At 39.3% G+C, this 20,932-nt stretch overlaps 3 protein-coding genes across 6 annotated transcripts in view; 2 read left to right on the top strand and 1 right to left on the bottom strand.

Annotated features, from left to right (window-relative positions):
- LOC131458782 (LHFPL tetraspan subfamily member 7 protein) overlaps positions 1 to 5,395 on the top strand; it is a 123,494-nt gene extending 118,099 nt beyond the window's left edge. For both annotated transcript variants that reach the window (XM_058628042.1, XM_058628040.1), the window contains one exon: positions 3,995 to 5,395. In XM_058628042.1, the coding sequence (XP_058484025.1) occupies positions 3,995 to 4,221 (227 nt within the window). In that variant the 3' untranslated portion in view covers positions 4,222 to 5,395. The remainder of the gene's footprint in view (positions 1 to 3,994) is intronic.
- An 875-nt stretch (positions 5,396 to 6,270) lies between these two features.
- Positions 6,271 to 12,005, bottom strand: LOC131458781 (spermatogenesis-associated protein 22). Of its 2 annotated transcripts, none has more exons than XM_058628039.1 (8): positions 11,770 to 12,005; positions 10,963 to 11,058; positions 10,149 to 10,289; positions 8,971 to 9,160; positions 8,031 to 8,400; positions 7,552 to 7,672; positions 7,369 to 7,466; positions 6,271 to 6,733 (listed from the first exon to the last, which is right to left on the bottom strand). In XM_058628039.1, the coding sequence occupies exons 2-8, from the start codon at positions 11,003 to 11,005 to the stop codon at positions 6,542 to 6,544; spliced, it is 1,155 nt and encodes a 384-aa protein (XP_058484022.1). In that variant the 5' UTR covers positions 11,006 to 11,058; positions 11,770 to 12,005; the 3' UTR covers positions 6,271 to 6,541. The 2 variants fall into 2 exon arrangements, with proteins under 2 accessions (XP_058484022.1, XP_058484021.1); XM_058628038.1 differs by lacking the exon at positions 11,770 to 12,005 and adding an exon at positions 11,387 to 11,484.
- On the top strand, positions 11,919 to 19,893 carry stip1 (stress-induced phosphoprotein 1). Of its 2 annotated transcripts, none has more exons than XM_058628037.1 (14): positions 11,919 to 12,018; positions 14,653 to 14,862; positions 14,956 to 15,097; positions 15,401 to 15,542; positions 15,751 to 15,916; positions 16,017 to 16,143; positions 16,960 to 17,062; positions 17,408 to 17,528; positions 17,660 to 17,756; positions 17,852 to 17,976; positions 18,074 to 18,110; positions 18,336 to 18,439; positions 18,837 to 19,009; positions 19,132 to 19,893. In XM_058628037.1, the coding sequence occupies exons 1-14, from the start codon at positions 12,010 to 12,012 to the stop codon at positions 19,202 to 19,204; spliced, it is 1,629 nt and encodes a 542-aa protein (XP_058484020.1). In that variant the 5' UTR covers positions 11,919 to 12,009; the 3' UTR covers positions 19,205 to 19,893. The 2 variants fall into 2 exon arrangements, with proteins under 2 accessions (XP_058484020.1, XP_058484018.1); XM_058628035.1 differs by lacking the exon at positions 11,919 to 12,018 and adding an exon at positions 14,004 to 14,125.
- Positions 19,894 to 20,932: the final 1,039 nt, after the last annotated feature.

Genomic DNA, 20,932 nt, shown 5'->3' with positions numbered 1-20,932 from the left:
TTTGAAAAGATTGGCCCTATAACGTAAAGGGATATTCCAATGGCCGCCCTCGGTTTTTCCCCTTGGAATAATTTGATATTAAATTATTACATTAAAGTATTTCAGATTACAAAATGAAAGTCCTGAATCCAGCTGACGTTGGGTGAGACGCAGGATTACACGTTTGGTAACCATCACAATACCTGTCAACAGACTTTACAATTTGGAAAATCTTACGGTGTAAACAAAACATGTTTTAACCCCCTCTCAGATTTGAAAGGTGAATCCATTTGGAGTTATCCTCTGACACTGGGTAGATGTTCCCACTTTGTTGACTGTTCACCTCTCATTGGCAGAAGCTGCTGCTTATCTGATCCAGACTATCCTCCTGCGTTACCCTCCTGGTATGAAAGATAAACATTCAGATTACCTGACGCCTGTTTGAGAGGCACTGGCTGGATTACACTCCCTTTATTCAGTATTTGGTTTGGTTATACTGTGTTATTCATCAGTTTTTTTTTTTTTCTTCCTTTCTCCAACTTTACTTTAAATACCATCCTCCTTGTAGGAAGGAAGATGCCTTAGGAGGCTGTCAGCATGAGCTTTGGTTTCTTCCACACTAGCAGGGGATAGTTTGATAAAGAAGGTCATTAAAGTCTCATTAGGCGATGGGTTTGAAGGTGCTGGGCCCCTGTAGATAAAAGAGGAGGGGCTGGGTACAGGGTTATGATGAGATGCAGCCGCTTGGTGAACTCCACCAGGAGACACTACGCCAGGCTGGACAAAGCACACCCAAGAGATCTCTCTCTCTCTCTCTGTCCTCACCCTATTCACACAACACTCTGTTTTGTTGTCATCCTCCTGCTTTTTTCCTCCACCTTACAGTCAGTTCCCAGAGTCCCCGCAGTGTGAAGTGAGAGCATCAGCCAAAGCTCTCCTTCTCCTCATCCGTGCTCAACAAGCACAGTCCTCCACTACCCACACATACATCGATTTGAGATGTGCACCGATGCTTTCATAAGAGCGTTTTCTTTTACCGCTGAGCGCGAAGCGACTTCCTTCACAGAACGGGAAAAACAAACATAGTAACAGCTCCCAACCTCAAATACAAGCCCTTCTAGCAGCCCCCCCTGCCCTCCCACAGCTAAAACAACTCCTGTGTACAGTATGTTGCCTTGTGCTGCCATGGAAATATTCTACTCAAGTAAAAGTACCACTATTTTGATAAAATGGTACTGAACCCTTAACAAAATGTTTAAAATCGGATTGAATTAGTGAAATTTAGTTCACTTGACTTGTTTATATGAACAAAAAGAAAATAAAAAAAACGCTCTATTTTGTGACTTCTGCACAATTATGCCTACTTTATATCACGACTAAAAAATGTGATATAAAATGAATCATAACTTTGACTCAACAACACACAAGAAGACAACCCCCCCCCCCCCCACACACACACATGTTTTCAAAGCCTGAATGTGTGACCTATAAACACACACCCCCAGGATGTCCATAGAAGGAGTTGTGTATTATTTCCACGGCAATTTATCATGGGTGCACCTGCAGCACAGATCTTGCAGAGCACAGTTAAGTATAAGTAAAAGTACTGGTCTAAAATGTTCTCATTTTAAAGTAAAAAAAAGTAGCTTGTTCAAATGAACTCGAGTAAAAGTTACTTAGTTATTTTTTTAACAAGGTTGGGGTTCTTTCACAAATCTCACAAGAATTGTTTTTAATTAACGGCAAACGTTCACAAATGAAAATGCTAAAAATAAAATATATAAAATATGTAAACACATAATATATCAGACAAAATGGTCAAAGGTCACAAATGCAAATTTAACTTTCTCCTTAATTAGATCCAAATTCACAGCACACAATTGCAGTAACACGAGTAAATGTAATTCATTGCTTTCCACCTCTGATCACTGGTGAGCAGCACAGGCTGCAAGACTTGACTAGATTAGTAAAAGTGAGCCACTCCGTGGCTGCACGGGCGTCGAGGACACCGTCTGAGACAGCTGAGACAGCTGAGGAGGAAGTAGAAGTTCCCTTTCTGAGGAAGTGTCGTTTTGAATTTTGAGAAAAGAGGAGCTCTTAAAAAGGATTTAAAGACGCATGAATCATTTTGCAGGAGAAGGTTCTGTCCAGTGCAGCTCATTAGTGCTTTTGTTGTCCAATACATTCAAAAAAATGTCAGGAACGCAATTTATTGTTTCTATATATAAACTTATAAATCAAATGAAGTAGTTACTTGATTTGGAGTCAGATTGTTTCTCTGCAAAACCTCTACTGCCACCAAGTGGTTCACTGTCGGCATGTCAGTACAGTGTCGTACTCTGTTCATTTCACTTTATTCATACGGGGACCCACTTTAAAGATGACAAACCATTGCAATCCCAATTTACATTATAAACCAATGACAGTGGTGCATTTGTGAATTGAACATTTTTGACAGTTGTCAGTGCCATTTACTGTATGTAACACCTCATATTATTTGAAATGGACAAAGACGTATAGGTTTGACAAATAAATCACAACATTTTATACATGTTACTTTAAAACATGAGCATACACATCTTAAGAAAAAGGCTGGGGGAAAAAAAGAAGAATTGCTGCACTTGGGTAAATATTTTTTGGTATTATTTCGTCATTAAAACCTTCAAAAGTTCACACAATCACATTGACAGCTGTTGTTCCTTTGCTTCACTAAATTTAAAATGGAAGTTTTCTCTATGCCAAAGCCATCAGGAACCCTGACTCTGTGCCATTTTATTTTTATACGATTCCAAAATCAGTTCAAATGTGTCGAAACTCTCCATTTCGAGGTCTTTATCACCAACGGATATGAAGATATGATTATTTGTGGAATATTTAGTATAAAATACAAGTATTACCATATTTAGACAAAGTTTTGACTGATATTTCCTGTCAGGAAAAGAAACCACCAGTTTCAGGATCACTGTTTTTCCAGCCTGCAGAAAGAATCAATATTTCATAGGCTGGGAAACATGGAAGTAGAAATAATAACAGAAGACATTGCTTCTTCATTATGAATGTGTTTTACCTGGAGGTTAAATTCGACAGCGTGACGTGTATATGAGAAAGTAGAAGGCCACACTGATGCTGTTTCCACATGTTCATGCTCCTGTTGCTGCCCCACGTGTGTCTCAGCCTCTGAAATATTGATTGGGGGAAAAAAGAAATGCATATTTCTGTTGGCTGGAAACACTGAGGTCAAAGAAAGTATTAGTGAAATGGATTATATTTACACAGCAATATGGTTCCACCCGTTGTTTTATTCATAATATCACTTTAGATAGATAAATAGATAGATTTGAACTTGAATACTGGTAATATTTGGGAAACACTTTGTAAAATTAAAATGATGTTTGTATGTTAATGTTTGCAGTGCAGAGACGAGGTTTGACTAACATCAAATCAAAGACACTTATAGTCGAAGCAGGTGGCGATAATGCAGCTTTATAGAAACACCAAAGAAGACAAAGAAGTTAGGAATAACATTTTTCACGATATTAATAGTGGACATGGATTTCCAGAGAGTTTTACCCTTTCTTTGCTGTACTGTCCTAATTTTAAAATATTCTTCCTACGATCAAAATGTTGGAACTCTTGGGAAAGAAAGAAAGAAAGAAAGAAAGAAAGAAATATATAAATTATTATACAGACCTTAGTTTTGGGAAGCAAACTGACCCAATAGAATCAGTGACATGAACTTTTCATTACTTTTAAAATGTTAATTACATCACTTTAACTTGTATTTGTTGCCCTTTTTGGCCTTTGCATTCCTCGCTAAATTATAAACTGTAAGAAAGAAAGAACAAAAGATCCAAATATGTAATGAACATTGGTGCTTTACAGACCTTAGTCCAAATCCTTTTGAAATTTGACAAAAGAAACTTTTAAAAATACTATACTGAAAATAGAAATGTCCATCTTCTGTAAGCCGTGTAAACTCTAACAGCACGTGTCGTGTCTTGTGTCCTCTCTGCAGTGTTCATCATGGCCGCCGGTTTGCTGGTTTACCCCTTCGGACTGAACTCGTCACTGGTCAGGACCTTCTGCGGGAACTCGGACATCTACTACGCCGGCGAGTGCCAGATCGGCTGGGGCTACATGTTGGCCATCGTCGGAGTCATGCTCACCGTCTTCTTGCCCTTTTTCGCCAAATATGCACCGAAGGAGCAGCTGTCCCCCACACCTCTGCCCACGCTCTTATAGGGCACTGAGATGAACCTGGACTTGATGTCGTGGAGAAGAAGAAGAAAAAAAACACCCACTTCCCATTTCTAATGCTGCATTTTGATGCTTCTGGGAAGCCTGACTCAGTGAAAACAACAAACTTGTCTTCCTACATCCTTATGTAATTAATTCAAAGTCAGTTGTTTTACATGGAATGTTTTTACGTTACATTACAAAAAAAAAATTCAACTCTCCGGCGATTAGTTTTACACTCAAGTTGATACGTTTTTCCACAGTTTGACTTCTCTGTTTTCAAGTATTAACCCTGTTTGATGTGATTTTCAGAATATTTTTTCTTTCCCTCCATTTTGGAAACAAATCAACATTCGGTTTGCGACATTCCAAAACTGGGAATTGTTCTGCATAAAGACAGAGATGAGATTATACGGGGATCGTGAAACAACCAATGAAGAGGCGTTCCGGCAAGAGGTTATGACTCGACGAGAGACACTTTTTATGTGGGGCTGTAAATATAGTCTTGATTTAACAGAGCTAATGTTTGAGGTGTGGAAAAAAAAACAAAAGAGATCACTGACGTTTTCTGCAGACTTTTTTTTTTTCTGCCTCCGTGATCAGGCAGCGGGAGTTCAGAGGACAGGGCTTTCAATACCTGTCACCAAGAAACGGACCATACACAGCGTCAGACCTGCCGAGGAGGACGAACGCAAGTCTCTTCTCATTGTGACAAAAGTGAATTATAATAATACAAATAACATGTAGTGGTTTCAGAGCAGTGTCGTGTTGGGATACTACATCCTTTTACTTTATCCCCCCCCAGAATCGTTTGTGTAATGTAACTTGCTTGTTATATTGTTATATATATATATTTTTTGCCTGCAACACACAATACTAAACACTAATTCAGGAAAAAAAAAAATGCAAAAGGCAGGGAGATGTAGGGAATTTTGTCACAAATGATGCATGGAAAGATGGGCTTTGTTAATAGAAGAACAATTGATCTAGATTTTAAATGTGATCTGACCAACTTGTGCCTTTTAACATAACTAAGACAAGTGTTGACAACATACACCGATCAGGTTATCATCTCTTTCTGCTGAAAAATCTCGCTGTGTGAAGTGACTGATTAGTTTTTTTCTTTGCTCCTGTATTTTTCCCCTCTCAGAGGTCAAGTGTTGCACGTGTGCGTAATGCAGTATGATCTCATTAACTTGAGAAAGTAATCTGGATGCAGGGGGGGGGGGGGGGGATCTTCTAATCCTTGGAGGGAAAAGCAGAGAATGAAACAAATGGAAAGCAGTGCACTTGTGTTCAAATAATGCCCTGAGACATTTCGTTCCAATTATCTGAAAGGGTTAAATCATTTAACTCCTGATTCATTCCTGGCATTATTTTGTCTAGTTTGTGATCGAGTGGTGGAGGACATGGCTGTACCAACTGACCCTGAAGTGACACATTATGTGTTTTCAAAAAAGAAGCTTATCATGTTTTTTAATGTCAACCCACTCCTCCCTTTGAAGCAATTAGTTCAATTTCCGGCGTGTTCCAAGGACAAAATGTCTATTTCTCCACTTCCTGTTCCTGTACACTGCCAATTGAATCAAACTGGACTCCCTTTTTCTAGTGTGTGTTTATGTGCGCGTTTGTGTTTAGAGTCCGATAATGGTTGAAACTTTTATCGATCCATATAATTTGGGTTCCCATAATGACACATCCTGTCATGTAGAAGATAAACCTGTGTGATTGATTGCTATATTTTTGAAAGGTCATCGTGTTGGACCTCATACTGTGCTTGGCTGAGGAAATGATTGGCATGACTGCACTGGACATCTTTCCCTTTATTTGTTTCGACCATTGTGTGTAAAGTCTCGGCACTGGTGAAGCTGTTCTGGTAGATTCTTGTTGTGATGTTTGACTGTAAATAAACTAACTGTACTTGGATATCACATTATTCTTTACCCGCTCCAATTTTTCAAAGCATATATTGAGCTTGAATGTGACTTAAACCTTGAAAATAATGTCTGCTGTTCTGTGAGTCCTGTGAATTCTTTGTAATAAAAACAAAGTACAAGAAGAGAAGCTTTACTTTAAATGAACAGGTTGGACAAAAATGCAACAACTCTTTAGATTCTGTTTCACAAAATACAAAAAATAAAAAACCTGTCTATCCAGGAACACGGACGGACTTTCAACAGTTTAGTGTAATGCCAACATCGGCCCTCGCGGGTCAAAAACTGAAATAACATCTCAAACGACACCTCTTTTGAAAACCACTGGAACGTCTACAACACAACAGGAGTTACTTTGAGTGAATGGCAGTAAACGTTCTTCTTCCTCATGGTCAGACTTCTCGCAGCGATTTGACCAGCGCCCTCATTTCTGTGTCGCATGCTTGCACGGCCTCGAGGGCGTTCCTGTGCTCCGAGGGCAGGCCTGGCCTCACCGACACGCACACGAGGACGTCTCTGCTGCGGTCGTAGTTGCCCACACATCGGTGAATTTGACCGCGGATGAGACGAGGCAGCTCCTTCTCCTGTTTTGGACGAGAGGCGTCAATGAAGGAATCGGCGCTCGATTTTCTACAGGCAACACATTTTTGGAGAATTCCACTATTCGCCAGATATTACCGTTCCCTCTATGTGTTGGACAAAGATGGACAAATGTTATTATATAGAGACTGGACAGAGTCAGAGGAAAGTAACAAAGGCAAATTGAAATGCATTTATTGTGTTCTGCTTTTTGTTTCAGGAGGCTGGCTGGTTGGTGGGGCGGAGCTATTGAGCCACTCACCTGCAACTCATCTCGTTGACTTCTGCTATTTAGACTCTGGTTTCTGGATCCACAGTTGCCAGTGCGTCATGTCTATTCCGTGCAGTAGCAACCCTATTTCTGTGATTCTCAGAGACTCTAGCTTCTAGCGTTTTTGTTCCTGTGATACTTTTTATAATTGCCTGTTTTTCCTTCTTTTTCAAATCCCTGGACTCAGAGCTCTGCCTGCACGCTGGCCTGCCTCTGCCCCCTTAGTTGTGTTTTTCCTTTGGCTTGATTTTGTTTGTTTCTCTTTTTTTCCAAAACTCAATCTGGATTTCTGAACCCAAAAACCCTTCAGCTTGAAAGACAAGTCGCTCTACCACTGAGCTGCAGAGGAGATCTTGTATTTTTCCTTACGTTTTCATAGAAGATGCACTGCACAACTTGCTTTCCATCTCTCATGAGGAAGGTCTTGGCTCCATGGTGACCAAGGGTTACTGCAGAGTCCAGGGTGGCTGACGGAAGAGTAAAGAGTGGCCCCTCAGATTAATCATACCTTTTAAATGCGAAACTCACAACAAAAACTGCAAATCAACTCACCAAATATCTCAAACAAGTAAGGCACTTTGTCTTTGAGCTGGCTCCAGTGTCTCATGCCGGCAATAACTGCAGTCAGGATCCTCAGCGAGTTCTCAGGGGCCGGCTTCATTAGAGATGCTTCCTGATGAGCACAGACAAAGATAATCACTCACAATATTAGGGCTGCAATGATTAATCAATGATGACTAAATTAGCCCTAAACAATTCCATTAATTATTACACACAAACTTCAAAATGTTTATTATGTAAACATAGAGACACGCATATCATCTGTTCCTTCATTTCTGTCACTACATCCTCCTAAATATTACACACTATACCTTTAAGATTTAGGGGTGTCAAATTATGGGAAACCTGTGATGCTGTGAAATTTGATACTTAGGCTCCAATAAGTCCAATGGACTCTTCACCCCTCCCTGCAATTTATCTACTTTTGTGTGTATTTTACAGAGCAAAATCAAATGAATATAACTCAGCACCATATCTAGTCCAGCCTGGCTTTGAGTTGGCTGTGTAGTCCGAGGTGGATTTGAGGAGGAACTCTGTGGCCCAAAGCTGTTGGTAAATGCCCAGCTGTTGTTTTGAGGAGGCTGCACTGCTCGCGCTGAGGACTTGCTCACAGGTGGCACAGGAGGAAGCAGAGGTCTTGGCTGCTGTTGCTGCTGATATGAGGGATTGCGTGGTCTGCAAGGTGACTGCTGAACCGCATGAGAGAATCCGCCATGCGGCGGCCGTGTCTTGCTTTGTGCGGTGTCACTGCTCGAAGGAGCTTGGTATTTGTTCTGTCGGGGGGGAGTAAAGCTGTAATCCTGCTGTCTGCTGGGGTAACTAGGCTGTCCAGCCTTAGAGCTGAAATGAAAATAAATCTCCTAATAAATCACCTGCTGGGATTTTAAAATTAAACCCACCACAAACACCAAACATCAGCCATGTGTTTTAACATCTGAGAGCATCTGAATATGTGAGAAACATTGCTCATGCAAATATGCACCCTCTCATAAATAAACATAAAATGTGAATGTGTATTTTATAGTAGTGCTTGGATCTCATGTCACCCAGCAATATTCACACAAAATTGTTAATTTATAGAATTTAATGTGAAGGCACTAAGAGGCAACAGCAACAGTGTGTTGTACAAGTGAGACAACTGCAAACAGGTTTGAGTATGATTGAAAAAACAAATAATTTTGGCTAGAATATTTAAGTTTTAAACAAAATGTGTAAAAAAAAAACAAAAAAAGAAGTAATAATTTCTTAATTTCTTATATTTTTCTGCTGCCAATTATTAAAAAAAATTCAAAATTAGTCAATTTGTTTTGTCAGTCACTTTGTTGCTGCTACAAAAATTAAGGAATTTTGAATTGCATGATATAAGCCGGTTTAAACACCTGGCTGTTCCTGCAGGTGTATAAAACATACCCTGTGCCTCCAGCTTTGTATGGATGTGATATCGGTGCATAGGTTCTCGTTGTAGCGGCAGGTTCAGGAGCAGGTCTGTTGCTGGTAAACTTCCGGGGCTGAGGAGCTTGAGGGACACCACGTCTGTTCCACTGGTCACTTTGTGAAGCGCCAGAAGACAAACCTGAAGCCTGGTAACCGCCATGAGTACCTGAGGAAAAGCATACAGTAGGTGTGTCTAAAGAAGGTAAAGCAGGTTGGTGGTCGGCTCCTCATATGAATTTATTGTAAAGCAATGTGACTAGTTAATACTATGTCTTGCATATATGCTATCCATTTACATTCACAAAAGAAAACATTAGAACATCATACACTGTCTGGAGCTGCAAAGGGTTTAATTCACAGTCACACTAACAGGATGGTACACTTTTGAGGGTCACTTACAATATTTATATATGGTAATAGTTGAACACCCTGAACATGACACGGTGTTTTTAAGATAAATTATAAATTAAGTTTATTTATTACATGAATTATGACACTTTACTAGTGACAGAATATAGGATTTCTTTTTCAAACAGTTGTTAAACTAGCAAGTTAAGGGGTGTACTGACACTATCTAGGTTTATATATGTAAGTTTTATTCCCATATTCAGTATGGGAATGCACATTGACGTGTGTTTCTATATACTGTTGGTAAGCAAATATTAGCAATCAACCCAAAAAGATAAGAAGTAAATGTCACAAAGCAATGAGAGCGCACAACATTATGATTTTGCTGGTTTTTAGCTTTTATTGAGCTAATATTTGCTTATTGCCGTAAGTTGTGTTTTTCTCGTTAGTCCACACATACTTCATCTCATCCACCATTTCTCTGGAGTGACATTTCAGTCATGTGATTTGTAAAGGTCAGCATCTATTTTTCATTGCACTTTTTTTGCATTTACCTTTTATTGATACACCAACTTGTCCTTGCTTAAACACATTTAAGTAATATTTCATGATTTCCATTTTGTCATATTTCTTATGTGCAAGCAGATGGAATCCCATCCATAAGGGGAAAACTGAGCAGTCTTGGTGGAGGGGTTTGTGCTCTCTGAGTGCTATCTTCAGTTCCCTCGTTCTTCTAGCTTTTAGTGTACTGCTCTCTAGTGTATGAAATACAGAAAGGGAACTCGAGGCCTGACTGAATGATTCACCTGCTGTGCTGTTGTGAGACGTCGCTGCACTGGTGTTTGCCACATATTCGGTGTGGGAGAAGAATTCATTCACAGAAGGAGACGATGTCAAAGGAATCCTGTTCCTTTTCTTCTGGTTAAAGAGCGGCACAGAAATGCAGCCTGGCGGAGACAAAGGAAAAACAACTAAACACAGTATAAGGTATTGCCACAGTAAATAAATCCAGCATACTACTCAAGGTATGTTGTGCTGGTGGATGGAGAAACAATTTATAAAGAGAGATAGAACACATTTGAAAAACAACTACTCATGCTGTACTGAAACATTTACCAGTGTTATCATTCAATCTTTCACAATTACATAAGGAGAGTCTCATTTCAACTGACCATCGTTACTGACTTTCTTAACTCGTTACATGCTGAATGCCAGCGGCTTCCATCAGGATGATAATACAGCCTCCACAAATTTAGAACCAATCCGTAGATTTTTTCTTTAGTTCCAACTGATATTTTTGCTCCAAATAAGCACAGAAGCCATGATATCATTTTCTGTATTCCTTTTCATTTCATACTTAACAGCAAGTAAAACTGGTTTCACTTTAGTATTAGTATTTTGTTGAATGTTAATTGTATTTATTATTATCATTATTATTACTATTATTATAATTATAATAAATGTAATTAATTGCCCCTTGGAGACAATATAAATGCATTAAACCTACCTACCTATAGCAAGAAAAATTTAACTGGTATGTAAAAACAATGGACAAGCACAGCTCAGTATTATCATTTATTCCATAAGATTGAAGATTGAACCTGACACTCATTTACAAACCTGCTGTTGGCCTGGCTGCCTGGTTTTCCTGTCTTCTCATCATGGCTTAGTGAACGCAGCTCGCCCATTAGCAATTAGCAACACATTGTGATGCACCTGATAAAATAGAGTAAGATACATGATACTTGTGTAACAGTTGACCACTCACTAGTCCACAATGAGCAGTTATCCACTAACTCACATTTAAAGATTTGACTTGTTAAAACTAAACTAAAGATATTGTATTGTCTGGTCTCATTTCAGTTTAGCAACAAACCAAAGGCAACAAGCTAAGTTAGTTAGACAGAAAGCTAAACTTTCACATAGCTTGTTTCACTTGTGACATGATAATGCAGCTGTAGCTTATTGTACATTAGTCATCTTTACTTTAAAATCCATAGCTAGAAAATCAATTAACTTTGAACGTTGTGTTTTAAAGAGTTACCAATTAATGTCTGTTTGTGGAAGTTGTAAAAAATAAAATGTCCAACATGTTGGAAAGAAACCCTGCGCCATACGTAACGGTGTTGCCTTCATGATCCGTTAGTAAGCTCGGTGAACCTACCGATTTCAGAAGGCATTTCGTCATGAAACAATATAATATAATAAATAAATATAGCATATATTGCAGATATCTGTTGAATACATTCTACACATACTTTGTACTGTGTTGATTTATTTGAAAATGAATCAAGATAACATTAATAAAGATATTAATACATGCAGATCCTGGAAATCAATTAGCTTCAAGTATCCCAAAATTAACTTATTGACCAATTTAATGTTCATGCTATGATGTTTAAATGTAGGAGTCTTGAACACAGTTACCAAATACATGTTCCTCTGTACAGCTTGAAGACCATGTTTTTCGTCATCAAATTTCGTTTATCGCGCTTCAAAGAGACTGTCAGATGAGAATCATAAATCTGACGACTGATTGCGGATTTCCCTCGTCCGTTCCAAACTGGCAACCTCTATGTTGTTCCGGTCGTGAACACGCCTCCTTTTGAACTTCAGGAGGAGGCGCTAGACCGCAGTAGTTTCTGGAAGGAACCTCATGCTGATACCATGGACAAAGTGAGTGTCAAGCTACTTTTCATGATGCATTTATTTCCAAAAATATTAACATTTAAACAGTGCGAGTTTCTTTAAAGATATGCTTAAACGTGGATTGCCCGTGCAGAATAAAATCACAGCTTTGCTGAGTTGATTATCTCTTCACACCAATACTTTAATCTTTGCTTGTAGTGGACAGCTAGCTAGCTTGTTAGCTTAGCTTCAATTCCGGTAGTAATGCGTGTTCTAGGTGGTTGGCTGAGCAAAACGATTGAACGACAGTAGACTACGGCATGGTTAATGAACCAGGCCTTACTGTAAGAAGTACAAACATAGCTAGGTTACGTTAAATGTTATGCAATATGTTTCTAAGTTCTGCCTCATATGACTGCAACCAATGTTAGCTAACTGTGAAGCTAACGTGTGGGGCTATAATTCATATAGCTGCAGCAGGAAACTTTCCCTGTTTCCGAACCACTCGTCCATCCATCGATATAGTGAAGATTTTCGCTTACTGACAGCAAAACACTTGTAACACAGTCGTATCAAGTTATGCCCGAGTTGGCATTTTGTCATTTAACATCTTATCAACATTATCTCAAAATGTGAACACTTTCAATGGGATCGTGGGCTAATTGGTGCATCATGTACACCCTTTGTGTATATGTTATGTCAGAAGCACGACAACTTGAAGTGTGGCAGCCAGTCAGCAGCACATGCTGCGGGAGTATTTTTGGATCAGCTTCAGCGGTGTCCACAGCAGCGTGCACTCAGACCGGAGGATCTTTCTAGACGCACACGGCGCTGCTGTCGTAGCTACAGTCGCATTTTATCGTCAGCTGTCGCGTCTTCGGGAATGTTCTGCCACTGTCCTTTACAGGATCAAACAAAGACACGTGACTCTATTATAGATTTAGTGGTTTTATATCTGAGCTTCCCACTTGATACGTCATTGTCCGTTAAATGCGTGTCATACATCCTCCAGGTCTAAAGAGGGCACTCTTATCATAAATATGCTGATTCTCAGAGGAACTTGTCTATTTGTCAAGACAGTCGAGCAGGTTTTTCCATCCTTCTCAAGTCATGTATTTTAGTGGTGGTTTGATTAGGGTAGGGTAATTCCATATAAGGACGGGCTCAGTCTTCTAATTTCTGATGGGCTTTACACTGAGAGGGGAAATGTTGCCCTTCAAGTTCTTGATCACAATTTGAAGTTCTTTCCTTAAAGCTCTTGTCTCTTCAGTCTTATCCTCCTCTCATATGCTCGGTCTCCCTTTCCTCATCTCTTCAGTCCCATCCTCCACGGGTTAAAGCTCTTCAGAGCAGCTCAAATTTCTCCACCCAACCCAGGAGCTCTCTCTCTCTCTTTCATAGATGTGGTATTGGTTGAAAATTTGTTGAAAATTTGTAAGATTCATTGTGTAAGTAATGTTTAGTAATGGCACATAATCACCAAAGCCTGCCCCCCAGGGGATGTTGAAGTGTGGCTTAGCTGTGAGTGGAGGACGAGTGGACAGTTGCTCTTGGCACTCTCTCCCTCCCTTTCTCCCTTTCAAAACATATTGTGTGATCATGAGTGTGCCGGTTTAAGCAGGGAGCAGATTCTCTATGCATTTATTTATTTGCTCAGGGGGAATGCCGAGTCATTTACACTGCTGTTTTATATTCTTTACCATAATTCTGTACCCTTTATGGTTGCCGACCACTCCCACATTTTATCTATTTGAGTATGGAGGCATTCACTCATCAATGATATCTACACATGTGAAGAGCATTTAGACATTTTTCTAAGATTTTTTCTTCAATGTTTTCTCCATTGAAAATGGATGAAGACTGGGACTGCCTTTGATCTGTAATGAGCTGCTGTTGATTAATGTATTGATTAAAATATCAAAGGCAGATTAAATAATATAGCAAGGCACTAATGCAACATTTTAGACTTTAACACACCACCAACCATCTGTTACACATGTCAGTTGCTGTTGAACACCAAATCTGATTCATCTGGCAATAACACATTTTCTGCAGGAAGTGCACATTTTCAAGTGCTACCAATTAGGGAAAAAAAACAATGTTGAAAAGTATTCGGAAGGATCTCAGTTATGAGACCACCTATACGAAAGAGAAAGTAAGTGTCATTTGAGCTTTTCATTAACAGCTGGTAGTTGAGTCTTGGCTGATGATTACAAAGGTCTCTGTTTCTGCTACCAGCGGCGTTTTCATATTTCTCCGTTTTTGGGGTTGAAGAAAACTGCTAGTGTGGATGGGGGGCCTATTTGGAGCAGGATTTATGAAAAGAGTAAGGACTAGAGTAGCGAGAATGTAGCCTTAGATGGAAGGAGGCAATGGAAATCCAACAGTTGTCCTTCAATGGTTAAGAAAAAAGAAAACATATGTATTGAGATATTGTTTCTTTCAGTACTGCGTGTAATATTGGTCACATGTTGTAGATACTTAGCATTATAAGTCATCAAACTGAATCAACTAAACTCAATTGAATCAGACCGATAGCAGAGAGATTGCATAGTGTACAAAAGCGCACACGGAGAGAGAAAAAAAACCAATTGACACATCAGCTTTTCTTTTATGCCCTTATCTGTAGTATTGAAAATGTGCTTCTTTTTGCCTAATTGATTGTATTTCCCTGATTCATAGGTTTCAGTGTTGAAAGACCAGGGCAACAAGGCACTGAGTGCTGGAAATATTGACGAGGCTGTACGGTGCTACACTGAAGCCTTGTCTCTTGACCCTTCCAACCATGTCCTGTTCAGTAACCGCTCAGCTGCCCACGCCAAGAAGGGCGAATATGAGAATGCTCTGCAAGATGCCTGTCAAACCATCAAGATCAAGCCCGACTGGGGCAAGGTGAGACGCTATTTGTTTTACCCAATATTCTGTTGACAAGATATATAGTAGTTCAATGTTGATAAAACTCTACTCTTAATTTTTATCACCCAGGGCTACTCCCGCAAAGCTGCAGCTTTGGAATTTCTTGGCCGACTGGAAGATGCTAGAGAAACTTACCAGGAGGGAATCCGGCAGGAGCCAAGTAATCAGCAGCTGAAAGAGGGTTTACAAAACATCGAGGCTCGACTTGCAGGTAGATGCTGTTGAATTTCTAATGTCTTTTACTCTGAAGAATGTGGCATTGTGATCTGATAATGTTGAACTTATTTCTCCCCCTCCTGTGGATAAAGGCTTTAGAAATAGCTGCTGACAGGATCAAAGTAAAGTCCCATTGAAGTTCACATAATTTTGAGTGTTGTGAAACATACAGTGGCAAAGTAGCACAGTTACAAGGGGAAAGAAATGTGTTCATAGAGCAGTGAAGGATGGTGGGTATTAATAACATTTCTTTGTGATCGCATATATCACTCTAATAACATCCATCTTGATTCACCAGAGAAATCACTGATGAACCCCTTCGCTATGCCCAACTTGTATCAGAAGCTGGAGAATGATAGTCGGACTCGCGAGTTGTTGTCAGATCCCAGCTACAGAGAACTGCTGGAGCAACTCAGGAACAAACCATCGGAGCTTGGCACGTATGTGAAAAGTCCAATAATAGATTTTCTCATGTCAAAAGAAAAATCAGATAAAGTAACTTTATTGAGGTATCAGCCTCATTACTTAGCATTACAATGATGTGACTAAAAGTTGAACAGATTAAATAAATCAGATTTAGTTTGCATCATGTGTGTTAGCCCTGAATTATGTGGTTTTAAGAAATGCATTTGCTGGACTGTTGTGCAGGAAGCTGCAGGATAAAAGAGTGATGATTACGCTCTCTGTGCTGCTGGGACTAAACCTCTCTGAGGCAGAGGAAGAAGAGGAGCACATCTCCACTCCTCCCCCAAAACCCCAAAAGAATGAACCACCTCCGCCCAAAGAGGAAGACCTGCCTGAAAACAAGAGAAAGGCAAATCAGTTCATCAGCTCTCTTTTAATGAAAACCATTTACCTGTTAGTTGCCGTTTGTTCTCACTTTTGTTATTCGTTAAATGTCTATTTCCGTACAGGCCTTGAAGGAAAAAGAACTTGGGAATGCTGCCTACAAGACTAAGGACTTTGAGACGGCGCTGAAACACTATGAAGAGGCAATCAAACTCGACCCCACCAACATGACATACATTTCAAATCAAGCAGGTATGCATTCTTACATCAAAACAACTGCATCTGAGGTAACGGGCCCACAAAATGACTAAAGCTCACTATTCACCTAAGAAAAACACAATTACGTGAATCGATTTTGATGACCACAATCGACATGTAGTCATGAGCTGGTTCTCAGTAGGGCTGAACAAATATTGTCCTGGCCTATACACATCATCTTCTACAGACTGAAGAAAACGTCTGTTTCTTACAGATCTGCACAAAAAGCACACGGTAATCATGTTAAATATGTTTTCAAATGAGAATCATATCACAATTTTGGTCAAAATAATCTAACTTAAATATTTATTCAAAATCGTCCAGCCCTAGTGCTCAGTCATTCTACTAAAAGAAAAGATCCTCAGCTGTGTGCATTTGCTTATTTTAACATTTTTAACGTCAGCAAATTCTGATTGGGTAGATGTGAAGCTATTGGATGCAAAACTCCTACAGAATAAAAAATAAAAAGACATCTGTCGAAAACAATTGAAGCTGCAATTACTTGGCATAATTCCGTCACTGAAGTGAAAGCTGCATTGACTCAAAACTGGTTCACAATTCATTATTCACTTGCTTATTTTACTTGTTATTTATATACTTGTGTATATATGATGTTGATGTTTTTTCATCCAAAATGTCTTTAATGAAGAAATCTCAGCTTTGTCAGTGTTTCATGTATGCGTTCTTACTGCTGGGTTTGCAAGCTGAATGCTTTAGATTCAAATATTGAGAAGAGTTTAACTCAGCTGACTGTTGAACTTCTAATTCGCACTGAATGTGGTAAATGTGTACTTTTTACTATCTCCTCAGCTGTGTACTTTGAAAAGGGAGATCATGAGAAGTGCCGGGAGCTGTGTGTGAAGGCCATCGATGTTGGCAGAGAGAACCGAGAAGACTACAGACAAATTGCAAAGTGAGTTGTTAAAGATGACATCATTTCAAATATTGGGTCAGGATAGTGCAGGGGGGCTTGACAGACCATCTAACAAACACTTACGTAAAGCATACTGGCCACTTGACAAGCAAGTGTTAAAACACCCACTATGAGGCAGCATTTCTCTACTGCCCTCCATTACAAACTGGTCATATTTTATGTAATGATGCTGAATCCAGACGCACATTGCCTGTCACAAGGGCACAAAGGTGGTTTTGTGTTTATAGATAAACAAGTTTAAATATCATTAAATTGTTTTCCTTCTGTTGTAGTTATAGGCTGCTGATGTTATAAGCTATTTATAACTGTCTTCTACTGTTTTAGGGCCTTGGCGAGGATGGGCAATTCTTACTTCAAGCAGGAAAAATACAAAGAAGCTGTTCAGTATTTCAACAAGAGCCTCTCAGAGCATCGTACTCCTGATGTCTTGAAGAAGTGCCAGCAGGTGTGATATTTTCCATTGCAGTTACAGTATTCGTCTGGTCTTTTTTATTATTATTTTGTAGCTGACTGCTATAAGTTGTGTTATTCCAAAGTAACATAAATGTGCACTTGACATTTTTTGTGTTCGCATAGGCAGAGAAAATCTTAAAGGAGCAGGAGAAACAAGCTTACATTAACCCGGACCTGGCCCTGGAAGAGAAGACCAAAGGAAACGATGCCTTCCAGAAAGGTGCGTGTAACTGCTGTCAAGCTTGTTTATTGATCATAGTCACATTTTTCTTTTTTATATTGAAAGACGCTGAATTCGTGTTTCCCTTCCCCCAGGAGATTACCCTGTAGCCATGAAACATTACTCTGAGGCCATCAAGAGAAACCCTGGTGATGCCAAACTTTTCAGTAACAGAGCTGCCTGCTACACAAAGCTGTTGGAGTTTCAGCTTGCCCTGAAGGTACAGTCTCCCTGATCAAGCACATATGTTAATCAGTTGATGAGATTTGAACCTGGCTTGTGCATGTGAAATAACATTCACAATCTCTTTTTGTCAGGATTGTGAAGAGTGCATCAAACTTGACCCCACCTTCAGTGAGTAGAGTTTAATTAATTACACATATACAAATGTTATATTAAAATGTAATTAAAATAAATGTACAGTAATATTGTAGATTTAATTTAATTTAATTTAATTTAATTTAATTTAATTTAATTTTAATAATATTATACTTACTCTAATAGACGATACCAATCATGAAACTTGATTCGGGACAATTCACTGTGATTTTAAAAATGTTTTATTACGTCTGTCCACAGTAAAAGGTTTCACACGTAAAGGAGCCGTTTTGGAGGCCATGAAAGATTATTCTAAAGCCATGGATTCATACCAGAAGGCACTGGAGCTGGACTCTTCCTCAAAGGTATTTGCAGATTACCTCAATGATCAGAAAAGTCAGCCGCAATATTAAAACCACTGGCAGGTGAAGTGAAAATCATTGGTTATTGTGTTACAGGCTATGACTAAATAAATTCCAACTATTTTGATTCCCTGCTTTTTAAGCTTCATCAATGCATAAATAAGAAGTCAATAAAACTGAATACTGAAATACTAAACATTTTATGGACAAACCAACTTATCAAGCAATTGAGAAAATAATAAACGGGTTGTTTGATTATGAAAATATTAGTTGTTTTTTCCGTGATGTTACTGAGTACAATGTGAACAAATGTTGGCACACAAATAAATACCATAAACTACTTTATTAATGAGTAAAAAGTTGGCATTTTGTATTCACTGTTTTCCCTCTCCATTTTCAGGAAGCATCAGAAGGCATACAGCGCTGTATGGTCAGTCATGCCATGAGAAATGACAGTCCAGAGGACGTGAAGAAAAGAGCGATGGCTGATCCCGATGTGCAGCACATTATGAGTGACCCAGCCATGCGCATCATCCTTGAGCAAATGCAGAAAGATCCTCAGGCGCTTAGCGAGTAAGTTTTGCTACTGTTCGGTTTTCGTCGTTGTCTTCAATCAGTATGATAGATGTGCAGTGATAAGCGAAAACACCTGAATAATGTAATTTGTTTACCTTTTTTTTTTTTCACCCCCTCAGCCACTTGAAGAACCCGGTTATTGCCCAGAAGATTCAGAAACTCATTGATGTTGGACTGATAGCCATTCGTTGATGAGACGTGTGAAGAATCTACCAAGACTAAAGTGGAACGTCATGCAAAACCCTCCACAATATTACATCCTATTTCCTTGCCTTTAAATTTAAAAATATGTCATCTCAGTCATGTTTCACACTGGTTGTGTGTGCAATGCGTTATGTCTGTGGTGCGTCTCTTTTCATTTGGCTCAAGTTAACTAATGAGACCGATGAGAGTGAAAATGATCTTTTCTCACAGTTGTAGCATCTTTACACACACGTCACAAACACCTCGTGTTTCAAAGTAAAAGTGCTTAAGTTCCCTGATTCCATTCGTTTTATTCAACAGTTATATTGTGATATGTAGAGCACTTACAGATACACTGCTGCATACTGAAGAGGTCCTGGTATTTAGAGAAAATGTAAACTCAACAGCACCTCTTTGGCATGTGAGCGGGGGACGTGTACCCAGTGTGAGCGACAGATGCATGCGAGATCAGCGCTGATGCCGTCACGCACTGCACCTGCATCAAGTGTGAAACCTGCCTCAGTCTCACTTAAGGCTTTGTCTGTATGTTATGTTTTTAAAGTATCACAAATTGTTGCATTGTATCTAAGAAAATGTCTGTCTTGCAATCTGGATTCAAATCTTTTTTCTAAAATGTTAAGGATTCACATGTACAGATGCCTAAGTACATCTTAAAATAAACATCACAACGCAGTGAACCCAGTATGTTCATTGTTCAAAAAGGAAATCCACCCTTCACATAAGCCTAAGTTATGGACATGTTTTTGAGGAAAAGAAACGGCGGTGTTTCTACAATTATGTTCTACATGCAAATGTTGACGTTTGTGTCCGGGAAGATCCAAAAACAATTTGGTAACCATGGGCCATTGTTATTCACTTTGATGTTGTGGAAAATATTTGTGCACTGCTCATATCAGTAAAGCACACACTGTTGATTGCATAGGAGGAGAGAGGATTATCTAGACAAACTGTAACTGGGACTGGAGGAAAAGTTCTCGCTTCCTTTTGAACTTTCAAGTTTAAAGCTATTGTGACAGGAGAAATAATTGAGATGTCACAGGTAATGTTCTGCTCAAGTGACAATTCAGAAGTCAGAACTCTGGCTCTCACACATACAGGATAGGATTTGTGAGCAGGTTTTAACTGAAGTCATTGATAAACCAAGTTGGTTACTATTGGCTGGACTCAAATGTTATTTGTCTGATTTTACTGTCAAGAACATTCCACTGCCCTGTAATCTGACAACAGTTCGAAGATATAAAGAGTTATGTGATGGTTAAATGGGGGACTAACCTTTCTAAATAAGTAATTGGCACCAGAAACTTTTACGGATCCCCCAGTGCTAGCTTTCTACTATTTACTGTATGTCATTCAGCAAGGTCATTATGGAGGACTACACCACCTTTTACTGATGAAAATTGAATTGTCTCATATATGGTGGTGGGCATCATCCTCCCACTGCTCACCTTCCCTCTCCACAGAGGAATTTCATATAAATGTTGCATAAATACTGCTTTTGACCAGTAGGCCAGATGTGGCCTCCGATAACTCAATGACCGAATTGTCATAGTTCTCACGGTGAAGTACCCAAATATATGAAGAATGACTTATTGTAACAATCTTCTATTTTGCTTTACGATTTCATGATTCATCAGGGAATTATATATGACCTGTGGCTCAACAGCACTGTGGAAATGAAAGTGTGGGCTGTTTCTGTTATAGTCACATACTCCATGG

This window comes from Solea solea, chromosome 4 (genome assembly GCF_958295425.1).
Source record: "Solea solea chromosome 4, fSolSol10.1, whole genome shotgun sequence".
Lineage (NCBI taxonomy): Eukaryota > Metazoa > Chordata > Actinopteri > Pleuronectiformes > Soleidae > Solea > Solea solea.
This window is presented reverse-complemented; position numbering and strand designations above follow the sequence as displayed.

What these genes read in the sequence shown, in the direction of transcription:
- LOC131458781 (XM_058628039.1), bottom strand. Translation starts at nt 11,005, where the DNA reads ATGATGAGAAGACAGGAAAACCAGGCAGCCAGGCCAACAGCAG. An exon ending in TACAAAGCTGGAGGCACAGG is followed by an intron (nt 8,401 to 8,970) that starts GTATGTTTTATA and finishes TTTTCATTTCAG; the next exon opens with CTCTAAGGCTGGACAGCCTA. An exon ending in TTACTTGTTTGAGATATTTG is followed by an intron (nt 7,467 to 7,551) that starts GTGAGTTGATTT and finishes CTCTTCCGTCAG; the next exon opens with CCACCCTGGACTCTGCAGTA.
- stip1 (XM_058628035.1), top strand. Translation starts at nt 14,069, where the DNA reads ATGTTGAAAAGTATTCGGAAGGATCTCAGTTATGAGACCACCTATACG. An exon ending in ATACATTTCAAATCAAGCAG is followed by an intron (nt 16,144 to 16,959) that starts GTATGCATTCTT and finishes CTATCTCCTCAG; the next exon opens with CTGTGTACTTTGAAAAGGGA. An exon ending in AGTTTCAGCTTGCCCTGAAG is followed by an intron (nt 17,977 to 18,073) that starts GTACAGTCTCCC and finishes TCTTTTTGTCAG; the next exon opens with GATTGTGAAGAGTGCATCAA.